General features: G+C 36.0%; 2 protein-coding genes across 3 annotated transcripts in view; both read left to right on the forward strand.

Moving 5' to 3' along the window:
• LOC109093063 (type II inositol 3,4-bisphosphate 4-phosphatase) overlaps positions 1-14,824 on the forward strand; it is a 577,378-nt gene that overhangs the window by 266,459 nt on the left and 296,095 nt on the right. The gene's annotated exons all lie outside the window — the stretch shown is intronic.
• abca1a (ATP-binding cassette, sub-family A (ABC1), member 1A) overlaps positions 1,327-14,824 on the forward strand; it is a 34,238-nt gene continuing 20,740 nt past the window's right edge. For both annotated transcript variants that reach the window (XM_042762553.1, XM_042762558.1), the window contains exons 1-10: positions 1,327-1,486; positions 3,318-3,423; positions 4,182-4,275; positions 5,066-5,207; positions 5,306-5,424; positions 8,034-8,155; positions 9,061-9,252; positions 10,571-10,660; positions 14,237-14,480; positions 14,575-14,714. In XM_042762553.1, the coding sequence (XP_042618487.1) occupies positions 3,358-3,423; positions 4,182-4,275; positions 5,066-5,207; positions 5,306-5,424; positions 8,034-8,155; positions 9,061-9,252; positions 10,571-10,660; positions 14,237-14,480; positions 14,575-14,714 (1,209 nt within the window). In that variant the 5' untranslated portion in view covers positions 1,327-1,486; positions 3,318-3,357. The remainder of the gene's footprint in view (positions 1,487-3,317; positions 3,424-4,181; positions 4,276-5,065; positions 5,208-5,305; positions 5,425-8,033; positions 8,156-9,060; positions 9,253-10,570; positions 10,661-14,236; positions 14,481-14,574; positions 14,715-14,824) is intronic.

Here is a 14,824-nt window from a genome sequence, read left to right on the forward strand (position 1 = left end):
GAAGCTGACTTTAAACCTTCACCATGCATACTTTTGAATCTGCCACTAGCCTATGTATTATATTCTGAGTGATAGGAGGATTTCTAGGGCACTTTATCAGTTACATTTATAAGCTTGTGCTATATCCGTCCAGCTCAGTTCTCTCAGGGCCCAGCTCTGGGTTGTGTCAAGTGTTGCAGCCTGCCTTAATTTCTCAGAGGTCCTGATGACCTGAAGAGAAGTTTTCTCTTTCTCTCTCTCTCTAGTCCATTCATTCCTAGTAGAAATCGAGGTGGGTAGACATTGCTGCATAATTACTGCACTTCAGTTAGTTGCTTGACATGGCTGTTTTATTTAGACAGTTTATTTGGATTAATTAATAACAAATGCAGGATATTAAATCTTAGATTTGATTTATTATACATGCATGCTGAAAGAAAAAAACATCCTAATAGACTTTGCAATCAGTTTACCAGCTTGGCCGTTGTGAGACCATCTAAAACCAGCTAAGACCAGCAACCCATCTAAAGCTGGTTTAAGTTTTTTTCATAAAATGCACCATTTGCTGAAAAACGTACACTCACTTAAGCCTATGTTATACTTTCCGCATCCGCGAGGGTCTGCTATGGTAGGCGTGATTTAAAAATCATCACACATCAGAGAGTGCACGGAGGCTCTGAGTGGACGACCGCCTGCCTCCCATTTTTTGTGACCGCGCGTACTTGTCCGAAGTCTGTTGGCTTAAAAAGCACAATTGCACATGCGCAGGCTGTGTGAAGAAGCCCATTGCTACTCAAATCTGTACAATCCATCAATAAAAGTATATAAAGACAGCCAGAAGTGCAATAATACTGGACAATTGTTTGTTCAGATGTTTGTTGCGGAGCGGACCTTCAGCGTACGCTTTCCGTAGTATAAATGAAAGAAGTCCCCATCCGCGCTGTCCGTGTACGTGTTCGAATTGCTCATGACGAAAGTATAACACAGGCTTTAGACATTTTTAAACATGTCTGAAAATTAGTTACTGAACACTCCAAACATTTGTATCTTTGTAGCAACTGAACCAGTTAACCATGTGCCAACCAATCACTGCACACCCCTATTGCATTCAGTGAAGCCTGTCAAAATATATCATTATTATTAAATACATCATATCTGTAGTATAAACTTACAGCACATGTAATTTAAGAAGCAAAAATAAAAGAATAAAGTAAAATGACTGATTTTGAGTGAAACCGTGTTGCCCTTTTAAGAGCTGTTTTGGGTCCGCACGTGCTTTCCATATATGGAAGCTCGAAGACAAACAGAAGCGTGTTTGACCGACAGTAACCTCGCGCATCGCTATAAAAGCTCGGAGGAGAGGAAAAAGGTCCGTCCATAAGAGCACAAAGCACCACCGGTACAATATCGCTCTGAGAGAGTTAGAACAGCTGTTTTTTCTCTCTTCTCAAAAGGAATTACAGTTTATATGAAATAAGGAATAATCTTTTTATCACAAGAAATAACGGTGAGTAACATCAGTTAATAAGTCTATGCCAAGTTTAATTTCCATAGTAATTTATATATCAGTAATTTCACGTAAACCTACTAATTCCACGCTTTTGTTGTTTTTCCACAAATTACGCGTTTAACGCATTAGTGTCTTTTTTTATTAACCATAAACACTTGGTAAGCCTTGTGTCAGTCCGTTATATTGTAAGCTGATTACACATTGTCACGTTTTATCGATTAGCTACTGCGCTATATAAATAGCTACATGAATATTCCAACCTGCTTTGAATTCTTTTATCAGAAACGCGCTGTTGCAGTTTTTCTTCAAAACGTACACGATCGTGTCGTTCATAGTAAACACTTGATGAGTTCTGGGGTTTTGAATGCTTCGTGGCAGATCTGCATGTTAAAAAATTGTGTATTATTGACTATTGTTGGCATTCGTATGCTACTGAGGAACTGACAACTTGAAAAGACAGATATATATAGATAAAATAAACTGTAAGTGCTGCGTGTCTGTCTCTCCAGCATCTGTTCGTAAGCGAGTCTGCGCGAGATGACCGAGAGTAACCTCTCCTCTGCGGAACAATGAAAAGCACCCTGAGCTCTCCAACTCTTTTGCATCTTGAAAACATCATGATTCTAAACACATTTGTTGGTTAAAGCAGCAGCTTAGGTCTATAGTTCGGTGTCATTTCATATTTTGCTCCATAGAGGTAATTCGTGGCAGACTGTGTATAGTAAACAAATATGTGTAGGACTGTTCTTCTTACATCATATCTTGATATTGCTTGAACATTGACAATAGTGATGGACAGGTTTATTTTCCATGCTTTAAGTGCAAAGTAGCCTAAGCCTAAAACAACTGATATTCGGTGTATATGTGCCAGATTTGACAGACTTCGCAGAGTACGACGATAGAGAAACGATATGATGAAGAAAATGGTAAACAAGTCGAAAAATAAGAAAATGGACGCTAGGGACGCTCTTTATGATGTTTTGCATGAAAAGCAAAAGCATAAGAATCAAATTGCCTAACAGAGTGCCATATCTGCACGATTTGTACAAAAGAAAGAAAGCAAGAAAGAACCAAAACACATAGGCTGCTAATGAATGATACAGGTCTTTTTGTACAGAGACTGTAAATGGTTCAGCGACAAATAAAGGTGATGATAAAAGGGGAAATATTCACCAAGTCCTTAGAAAATGGCATCTTTAAATTCAGGTTGCCTTCAAACATTTTGAAAACATTTTTTCTTGCCATATGACAACAAAATTGTATGGTGGACAAAATTGTAAACATTAATTAAACTTATACATATCAGAAATACTGTATTATTGTTATTATAGTATTTTTGAATAGCTTAATAGATACAGAAAATCAAAACACCAGCGGGACATCATGATATTTATGATTCAGTTGATTATGCAGTGTAACAACCCACTTGTTGACACTGTGCACGGTTTTCCTCTAACTTCTGTAGCCTATACGAGATAAGATGAATGACTGGAAGATGAGCCAAAACATTGTGTTTTAATTGTTTTGTCATTTCTAACTTTAGAGGTGATTATGAATGAATCCATTTAGTCTGTAAACGATCCAAAATCATTCTGCAGTCATACACTACTTAATTATCCAAAATACACAAAGAAATCAGCTGAAATGTTAAATCTGTTGAATGTTTACTCATCCTAATGTCTTGTTTACTTTAATACAACACTGTATATAAAGTCCCATCAGAATAAAGTTGGTATGAGATACTTTGCCATTTTTTGACCAAGTGAGTGCCTGACAAAAAGAGATTGGCATCTTTATCTCTTTTGTTTGCTTCTTATTGTCTTGACAGTTGCAGAGAGGAGGCACGGACAGTTTGGATCCGTGGAAAGATGACTGTCTCCACTCAGTTGGGTTTGCTGTTGTGGAAGAACTTCACTTCCCGACGGAGACAGACTGTAAGTTCGTACCACATGCATTGAGCAACTGAGCAATCAATCAGATATCAAAAACACCAATGAAAATAACAATAGAAACAAAAAAGTTTCACATGCAACAAAACGAGTGCCTTTTGAAACATACTGAGTCCCCAGGCTCTCTTTTTCTGTTTGGTGACATCTGTGAGGTTCTGGAGGTCACCAACAGATACCGCATTATACCAATCACCAACCCCCGTGTTCAAAGCAATGAATAAATATGTAAACAAAAAAACTAACTACTTAGGAATTTATCATTCAGCACATTTTATTGTGAAGTGTTTTTTTTTTTTTTAAGTTGCTGTAGAAGTAATTGTCATTTATTAGGGAGATATTTGTCATTGAATCATTTGTACTTATCATACTTAATGTAAAATGATAACAAAAAAGGCAAATCGAGCAAAACAAATAGATCTCTTTCCTTATCAGCCTTTCCTTAAAGAAATAATGTCCTGTAAGTGAATGTACTTCGAAAAGCTGATTAAATGATGATGATATTTGCACTTGGCACTGAATGTATGAACAGGAGGTTCAGCAAATGAACAGGAAAGCCATCAACCGTCATGAAAAACTGGATTTTCTGGACTTCACTAGAATAGTTTATTCAGGATATGTGAATAGCAGATATGTGTTGTTGAATTCAAAGTGAAGTTCATTAGGAATGAACCGAAACCATTCAGGATGAATTATTTACACTAAATTTGAGTAAATTTGACACTATTGTGCCCTTTCTTTTCCAGATTCAGCTGCTGATCGAGATCATATGGCCACTTTTCATCTTTTTCATCTTGATATCTGTCAGACTCCACTATCCTCCATACGAGCAACATGAATGTAAGTTGCCTAAGATCTTTTTCTTTTTTTTTTACTTTCCAAAACAGCATTTATTTTGCTTTTGGATTGTTTAGAATCTAAAATAACTGCAAATGCATTGTATGAGATTTGAGCCAGTTTATAGTGTCTTTCTTTAATTACAAATACTGTATGTCTAAATAATCTAAATAAAAAAAAACAACTATTGGTCTGGTCTATTTAATTTTGATTATATTTTATTTAAAGCCTATTTGTATGAACTACTTTTTAAATGCAAAGTCTTGTGTCACCGTGTCTTACTTCATTCGAGTGTCAATATTTGCTCCTCTTTGGAAATCACACAGTCCTCAGGGGAGGTTAAGGACAGCAAAACAGCTCCAAGAACAGCGTGAAATTTGATATATCACTAGATCTCTGAAACACAGAGTATTTCTGCAGTTTGTCAGTTCCTGTTCTTTGAACTGAAATAACTAAATGTGAACTATTTTTGAGTTAGTTCCAAATCAGAAAATGAGAACCAGAAGAATAGGATGAAGAAAGCAATATTGCCGTAGATCTGGTTTGTGAAAACATATGCTCTTCAAGCAAACTGAATTTATTTAAGGGAAATCTGTGCATAGATTGTGTAAAATACATAACCATTGCAAAATTATTCTGTGCACGTTGCTCCAAATAAAATAAACTTCATTTTATTGCATCAAATATATCAGATATTTATTTCTATATGGTTGCAAATGTCACGTCATATTGACTTCAAAAGTGCTGAAGATTTAATATCACACATTTTTTGTGAATCTGATTTCTTTTCCAGGCCACTTTCCCAATAAAGCCATGCCCTCTGCGGGGACTTTACCTTGGGTACAGGGCATCATCTGCAATGCCAACAACCCCTGCTTTCGCTACCCCACGCCTGGAGAGACCCCCGGGGTGGTGGGCAACTTCAATGATTCCATGTAAATATACTGAGTTTTGAGTCTGCATTGGATTTTACAGACTGTATAGACTTACATAGAAGTTTCCCTCATATACACGTCACTGTCATAATTTACAGCATCTCCCGACTGTTCATCGATGCCAAGAAAATTCTCCTCTACAGCCAACATGACAAGAGCTTTGCAGGTTTCAAAGGACTCGTACGGGCCTTGCGAAAACTGCAGAGAAACACTGAAGGTATGTCACCTTTAAACACCTTCAAAGATTAACATTCACAACACTTGGTTTTATTATAATGTTAAAAACTCTAGCACTGCTTGGAAACCATGATACATATTTTTCAAATTTTGTTTTTATGAAAGTTCAAAAGAACAACATTTGTTTGAAATAGAAATCTTTTTTGAACCTGATAAAAGTCTTTAATGCATCTTTATGAGTGATTTGAAATGCATTGAAAGTTCATTATAGTTCTTCTCTTGGTTTCAAGTTTCACTTTCTAAAGTCAGGCTACCACTTTATAGCTTTATTTACTCTCATATCGGTCTCAGTATACCTAGCTGGGTCAGTGTGCAATTAAGTTTAAGTAGTGAGTCCCCACACCATAATTCCCAACGAGCATCAGTGTATCCAGTGAAACACCAGATTAGTTGTGGTTCCTCATTTGAGATTCAGTGTTGAACTTCAAATAGGAAACATTCTGTATTAGTCATTTTTTGACTAATGAAGACTACAAAAGTGGTCATTAGTATCTGCTGTTTTTTTTTTTGTTTGTTTTTTTTCTCTTGCTTAAAATATTTTTATTTCAGCGTTATATAGGCCTACGACTATGATCTTTTAAATGCTTTGCTATGCAGTTGACAGGCCGTTGCATTGTAGCCCTACATAAGTTTGTATTAAATTTTGGTCTTTAGATTGTATGGTTTTTGTATTTATTTATTTCTTTTTGCACTCATTTTTCTATAACCCCAAGTATGACCACTTGTAGAAATAATACTTTCAAAAAACCACTAACAAGTACAATGCACTTGCTTATAAATGGACAACTTTGTGACCTTTAATTAGACAGATAACTCAACATAACGGTTGTTGAGAGAGGCTTGTGGGAGTTGCTTTTCCTCACAGTTGACAGCATTTAATTAATGTTCCCGGAGGGGCTGCTGTTTGCACCTGGGGCGAGGAATAGGATGCTTGCTCTGCCCATCATGGATTAGAAAGCCTCAAGAGTCAAAATGGTTAAACATGATCATTTCATGCCACAGAGATGATAACGATTCATATGTGTGCATGCATACTGGTAATATGTTTTAAGAAGGAATAATAACTCATTCCATCTGGTCAAAATTGCTCTGAGGTTTTGTCTGATCTGAAGATCTGTCAGATTTGTCATCTGAGGAAAAATGTTTCATATGAGTTTCAAAGCTGCTTCTCAGATATAAACCAAATGATCTGAGCTATATGTTGAGCTCATATTTTACAGCTCTATGCTCTTTAAGGTTCTTTGTGGTTCGAAGAAAAACCTTTCACATCCATGGAATCTTTCCATTAAACAAAAGGTTGTTTATAGTGGAAAACCTTTTATCTTTCTTTTTTTTTTTAAATGTTCTTTTACATGTTTTTTTTTTTTTTTTTTTTTAAAGAAGGTTCTTTGTGAAACTAGAAATGGTTCCTTTGTGGCATCATTGTGAAGACACTCTTTTGGAACATGATTTTTAAAGAGTGTATGCCAGCATACAGGGCTATTTTTACAATTTGTTCCTTTTTTTTTTTTACACACAAATTCTGCCCCGTGCACCCCCTGAAATCTTGTATAGCTCATTTCCCAAAAACTTCCTGAATAGTTAAGCAACAATAAGAACATCTGATAAAAAGTGTTCTGTGGTGATTTCAGAGATGTGGCCGGGGAATGACCTGTAGTAACCCCAGAGGAAAGAGACTGACTCAAACCAGTTTATACCAATGACTCTTCTGGAATGTTCTGACATGCAACACAATGAGCTCTGTGAAGAACACTGCTGAAGTTGCTTTCTGGCTTTTGTTGCCCCTTTGTCCTTTACCGTGGACATGTTGCATGATGAACTTGGAACTGAGAGCTAAATGAGCAATTCTCTCATGACTGTAGCAGTAACCGAACACAATGGTTCAGCCGCATTACCTCACTCGCTTTATCATTGAGTTGGAAATTGCAGTCACACTTTTCACAATGTTCTAAATGACACCCTTTGTTAAAAATAATATTTTTCATGATTCAGTTGATGAAATCAATTAAAAACAGCAATTTGACTGCAGCATTATTCTGACATCACGTTATCAAACACAAGTATATAAATTATACAACTTTGTATACATAAATAGCTTGAATAATTTAAGTATAAATATTTAAATAACTTGCAATTTATATACAATTTATATTATTAATTATTTATTTTATAAGTAATACAAATTATTATTTACATTATATTCCATATAAACAATATTTTAATAAACTTTAATTTATTTCTTTATTTATTAGTCAGCATGATTCTGATGTGATGTTATCAAAGTCAAGTATATAAATTAGTATTTACTTGCACAATTTACATATATTTAAATAAATTATACTATGTATATTATTATGTATTAATATTATTATTAAACATAAATTATGCAATCTGCAAATAGCTTGAATTTTACACACACACACACACACATACATATGTGTGTATATTATAGGAAAATTTATATTAATATGTATTTATATTATTATAAAAACATTATAATTTAGTTTTCTAAATAAATAAATATGGTATTTAAAGCTTATATTTTTTGTCTTAAAGGGTTTTTTATGTATTTATTTATTTTTCTCCTAGGGTTCAAGCTGAAGGACTTCCTCCGTGATAATGAAACGTTGTCTGCGTTTCTTGAGAAAAATGCAACCCTGCCCAAGCATGCTGTGATACAGATAGTGGAGGCTAACGTCAACTTGGAGAAGGTAAATGAACTGCACAACACGAGCTGTTTAAAAACCCTTGAACGACCAAATCATTAAAAAGCCTCAAATCAACAGAATTTATTTTCACAAACTTATGTTGTTTGCCCTGCTGGTGTTGCCTTTAATTACCTTCACATATGTATACACAGTGCTTAAAATATTTCACACACTGTCTGGCAGAGTCATTAAATTGCAGCCTGTCATCTATCTTGGGATCTTTATGTAACGTGCTGGTTCATACAGATATGAAGCGGTCTGTTTTTCAAAGCCCCGTAGGTAGATGCGTCATTACGCTCTCACGTGCAGATGACCTTGGTGTGGTGGGATATGACGGGACAGTCAGGGGTTTGGGCTGTGGATGATGGATGTCCTGCACAGCTGTACACGTGCTGCTGTGCACTAGAGGGGGTGGGTGGGTGGTCGGAGTCACATGACTGTTGCCCTGCAGAACCACGGCCACAGGACTATTCCTGGAAAACTGACACAGGCTGACTGATAGGGATAACTTTGATAAAACCACACTTCCGTTTATTGAAAATATGCCCAGTGTTTCATTTTTCACATTTCATACATCTAAAAGTAGATTAGTTCTTTATTTTGCCCTGCTCAAACCAAAAACAGTGGCCCAAAAAATATTTTAGCTGCATATAAAATGCATCACATTTATTACACAAGAAACATTCCATTAACATTTGACAACCAGAATCAGGAATATTTCTTAATCATCAAATCAGCTATTAGATTGAAAATGTCTTGTGTGTAATAGTCACGTGACATTTATAGCTCAGATGATTGGATTAAAAAGTGCCCATGAAACAAAGATGGCAGCTTGCGAGTGGCATACTTGAAAATATGATTGCAGAGAGTTTGTTTAGTTGGTTTCAACTGATTTTTGTGATCTACAGGTGCTTATTAACGGCTTTGGCGTTCATCTCCGAGACCTGTGCAATTCCACATCTCTGGAGGATTTTGTGACCATTGCAGATAAGGATGTGTCTCAGCTGACGCAAAACATCATCTGTCAATCATCTGCTGAATGGCTGAACAATGCAGAGAACCACTTCCTGTCCAACTTGGACTTTCTGAAGCCAATACGGGTAAGCAAATCCAACTTTTAAACAATAAATCCCTTCCATAGGACTTCATAATTAACCAACATCACAAGAACTAGAATACGGGAATAAAAGCGCCCATTCAAATGTTAATGATTGCTTGTCAAGATGTGTTTTATGTCCAATATTCTTCACATAAAAGTTGCTTACTGGACTACAATAAATGTTACAATAAACAAAGGAATCCATTAATTACACACAAACTAGGACAAGTGTATATTTTTGTATTTTAGACCCAGTGAACTTTGTCTTCAAGCCCAACATTGTGATCACATAATGGTCACTTTTACATAATATGTTTTTGCCAGTCAGAATGATTATTTCAGCATATTTGTGCATGAAAAGGGAACGGCGATGGCCATCAGCCAAGCGTCTTCACATATTGATGTCTTTGTGTATGTTCGCTTTAGACTGAATGATTTCTTTGTCTTTGAGTAAAGAGATTTCAAGATGCCAGATCACTGCTATCTTTGCGCTGCGATTTAGTTATGAAAGCAAGTGGACAATGAGAGCTTTGACATTTTTTTCCTAAATCACAACAATATAGTCCAGAGTTAGTGTATGTGGCTTGCACACTCATTTATATCGTTCTACTGATAGTTTATGACTTAATGCATGTTAACACTAAAGTGTATCTTCCTCCATTGTTTGTCATTTTTACAGAAAAAGTTAAAATGTTACAGTAAAAACCTGCTAAATGGTTAACTGTAAGTTACCTTACCATGTTTAGTGAAAATCAGTAAAAGGACTTTCCCAGAAGTCCCATCAAATGACATATCATATATGGTTGTTTTGTATATAAATAATTAAGTTTATTTATATTTTTGTAATCAGTAATGCACATTAGGGTGTTTGGGTATCATTTTATGTTATTTAGGAAATATATATTGCATTATTTCTGTTACCCTGATGGTGTTTTGTCTTTGTTTGTACAATCTACTGTATATATGAGTATTGTTCCTGTTTTAAGAAAGGCGACTCACTGTGAACTGTAATTCATCATGTTGCTTTTTACCATGTGTATTATTATAATGATCATAAGGACATTTTAGGGTAAAAAGCTGATTTGGGTAGTTAAGGTGCCTTTTTATATTAAAAAGTTTATATTAATATTTATATTAATATGTGGCTATAAGTTATAAAATGTACAGGCATTCCATAATACTGGAAACATTGTTAAAGTTTTTTTGTGAATTTCTGGCAACCACAGCTGATATTTTTACAGTAATTTTGACAGTAAAATGTGTTCAATGTGATTACTTCGATAAGCTAACAATGGCTTTTTTATATTTTGGTCGTGCAGAAAGATGTCAAGTCTGACCCAAAGATTGTCCAAGATGTGTCCATAGCAACAGACAGTCTGCTGGAGAGTTTGGGAGCATTAGCGGTGGAGGTAAGAGCCCCTGAAAATATCTCTCACGCCGCTTTTAGGGACCGAACTAGACACCAGAGTGAAGATTTTAAATCCCACCCCCAGCTTCTCAAACGTCTTTATCCCATATTAGACCAGTGGATCTAGATTAATCACAAAAACAGATTAAAAACAAGTCCAAAATATGTGTAGCTATAATGCAATAAGAATCAATGAGTGTTTAAATGGTAATTATGGTTATATTACTAGTTTTAAATGTCTAATATCGCATTATGCTAGTCCTGAAAATGCGAATATTTTGTGCTTTGGGACAAACGACAGTCATTAAGCTTTTTGCTTTGCACAACACTCTTAAAAATAAAGGTTCTTTACTGGCATCAATGGTTCCATGAAGAAGCTTAAAAATATATGGAATCTTTTCATTACACAAAAGGTTCTTTATTATGGAAAAAGGTTCTATAGATTATTAAAATGTTCTTTACACTAAGAAAAAAAGAGGCTTGTTTAAGAACTTTTCACTGAAAGGTTGTTTGGGGAACCAAAATGGTTCTTCGACACCATCGCTGTGAAAACCCCTTTCGGGTTTTTTTTTTAAAAGTGATATCAAGATATAACAAGATGCTTGTTTTGCTTAAAGGGACAGAAAGTTCTGTTAATAAATAGCTGTTTCGCTTAGCATCCCACACGTCTGTGTCCCTTAGAAAAACCACAGAGCTGACGCTTGACATTTCAGCCATACACTCAGTGTTACCACTCGCATGTATTTGGTGTCTAGCGTTTAGAAACCAAACCTGAGCGTTAAGTGAGTTAGCAGCGGTAGTTTGGCACATCATAAGACTCCCGGTTCCTGCCAGCACTTGGCAAAAGTGCAGAGCTCAACAAAAGTGAGGTAGCTTGCTATGTGAAACAGGGACACACATTTTGTCTGCACATCATCTCACTGGGCATTTGTTCATGGGGAATCTGTCTCACAAGCAATCTCTTCCCAGTTTTATCGTTTGAAACAGAAACAGAAATTGAGTCGATGCCAACGCTGCCCTGATCGGCATTAGTTTCTCTTTGTTCTCATGTAAGTGTAGCAGACATGTAAGCTGAACTCCAGTAACCCTCGTTAGAGCCAGCGGTAGAGAGGTTACTCCAGGTCGTGCTGTATTTCTCCAGTTACTCAGCCGTGTTTGCATGTCTGTGTGGACTCCAGGGCTTCCTCAGACACCTCATGATAGCTTACAAGGAGACAGCTATAACAATAGCTCTCTTCTATGACTAGCAATCGCAGGCACAAGAGCGGGAACAGATGAATCCTTCCCTAATGAGACCCCTGGAAGATGTGGGCGAAGTAACTGACCTCATTCTTCCCATAAAAATGCACACTAGCTTTGCAGAATTAAAGAATGATGCTATTTTAGTATTGTTTATATACTGTAATAGTTTTTATTCATATTTTGAACTAGTTTTATCAATATATATTTTCTTTTTTCATTGTAATTTTAGTTAAAGTATTAGTTTTTTTTTTCGTATTTTTTTTTAAATGTCTATGTAGTTTTTATTAATTTTGAGTTACAAATATAAAATTTTTACAATTGTAATTTTTTTTTACATTTCACTTCACATTTAATTTCTTTCAAAAAATATATTAAATATAATATAAATATGAATAATATATATAATAATAAATAAATAATATATATATTTTTTATGACTCCTATTGGCTCTGTTCATTCCCTGTTGAAGTGAAATGGAAATTTGTGAATAAGCAAATTAACTCGGCAGTTAAACTCTTTGTTTGCTTCTCTGATGTGTTGATGGTGATTTTGGGAATTGCACATGACAAAAGTGTTTACATCCCTGTGAATCATATTGACTCATCTTTTACAAACCTGACCGACTATAACCCGTTCACGCAAACGCTTATGTAACACCATGTAAAGCCATCCATTTATTTCATAAAATGAAAACTCAAAGCTCTCATTATCATCATACCATAATTCTCATAGCCCACTTTTTCCACATGCATTCTTTAATGTCAGAACGTCGATTATCGGCGTCTGTTGTGCTCTTGAGGTCTCTTCTGATTTCATCAGGAGAATGACCGATAGTAACCTCGTCCTCGGCAGGAATGCGTGAGCGTGTCACTGCAGCACCTCTGTTCAGCTTGCTGTCGAGCAAGTAGCACAAGATACAGTTTTCATAAACTCCTATTCATTCCTCCGTGCTCTGGATTACCCTGAAGACACTTACTTTCATCTTCTATTGTTATACTTTTCCTAGGTTTTAAAACATAATTAGCCATCATTATTTACTAACCCTCACGTCGTTCCAAACCTGTATATGCCGTTTTGTTCATAGAATGCAAAATACATTTTTAATGAATATTCTCTCAGGTTTCTAAGAAGTATTAAAAGCATAACCATAAAAGCATAATTACTGTGGTCCGTGCGCTATAAGTCATACGATAGTGAGGAACTGACGTTATTCAATGAAAGTGAATGCAAATGAGAAGATTATCAACTTACACTTACTCTGTTCCTCACACAAAGCTCTTGTATGGCTTTAGAAATGGTGAAACATATGTGCAAATGTATCTTATTGTGTTTCACATTAAAACAACCGTATAGATCATGCTATACAAGGGTGAGGAAATAATGACATAAAAAAAAGAAAGAACAATGACTGAACAAATGAGACATCCAGGAAAAATGAGCATGTTTCTGTATTATTATCATTATTATTTTTATGATGTTTGGGTTTAGTCAGCATCGGTAACACCCTTCAGCTGACAGTGACAACACTTAATAATGACACCCTCTGACACATAATAAAGGTATAATGTCCCAAATGCAGCAGGCACGTGGGCTGCACTGCACACTTTAAGATTCAAAAACAAGACATGGAGGTTACTTTCCAACAAGATCATGTAACGGATAGTGAGTCTCACTCTTTCCTGAAGCAGTTCTAACAATGGGTGACGTACTTTGAGAGAACTGAATAAACACAATCCAGGGTGCTAGGTGTTTAAATGTGCTTTTCTCGACGTCAGACAAACAGTTTTAAGCAATTCATTAGCATAAGCAAACGTTTTGTGACGTTTGACGATCACGCAGTTCTTTGCTTATGCTTCTCCATGTCTTGTCGCATTTTCAATGTTTTTTCCATTTAAAATCTATAATTTTCATATAAAAGACAACTGGGTTCCAGAAGTAAATATTTTCTTCATAGAGAAATTGATATTTATTGTTAATGTATGCGTTGTATCTTATATAATGCATGAGAAATGTTTCTTGAGCAGCAAATCAGTATATTAGATTGATTTCTGGAGGATCATGTGACACTGAAGACTGGAGGAATGATGCTGAAAATTCAACTTTAATATCACAGGAATAAATTACATTTTACGATATATTACAATAGAAAACAGCTTTTTAAATGGAAATAATATTTCACAATATTGCCATTTTTGATCAAATAAATGCAGCCAAATGTTTTTTTTAAATCTTACCAACACCAGACTTTTGAATGGTAGTGTATACAACGACTTATAGTGAAAATCAAGGACCATTTTTTGACTCTCTTTTTTTTATTCCTCCCATTATTTCTCAGCTTGTGAGCATGAAGAGCTGGCGGGACATGCGCAACGAGATCCTGTACCTGACGGGCAACAGCACGCAGTCCCCCAAGCACATGTACCAGGCCGTGTCCCGCATCGTCTGCGGTCACCCGGAGGGCGGAGGCCTGAAGATCAAGTCCCTCAACTGGTACGAGGACAACAACTACAAGGCGCTGTTCGGTAACTATGGCAACGACAACGATAGCGAACCCGTCTCCGTTTACGACAACTCCTCCAGTAAGCAAAGCTGTATTTCTCTCTTTTCCCTCACTTGCAAATGCTAAATATTTCACATACCCTGCTAAATTGTTGAACAACCTCTTTTCTTTAGCGCCCTACTGCAACAGCATGATGAAGGGCCTGGAGTCGAGTCCCATATCCCGCATGATCTGGAGGGCTCTGAAGCCGCTGCTCATGGGGAAGATCTTGTACACCCCAGACACTCCTGCCACCCAGAGGATCATACAAGAGGTCAGGAGACACTAATGAATAAAACTAATAATGCTAAACTAGTGTTGACCATGTTTCTGTGAGTCAAAGATTTGAACACACATACTCTTTCTGTATTATTACTGTTTTGT

The sequence above is a fragment of the Cyprinus carpio genome, chromosome A1 (assembly GCF_018340385.1).
Source record: "Cyprinus carpio isolate SPL01 chromosome A1, ASM1834038v1, whole genome shotgun sequence".
Classification (NCBI taxonomy): Eukaryota; Metazoa; Chordata; class Actinopteri; order Cypriniformes; family Cyprinidae; genus Cyprinus; species Cyprinus carpio.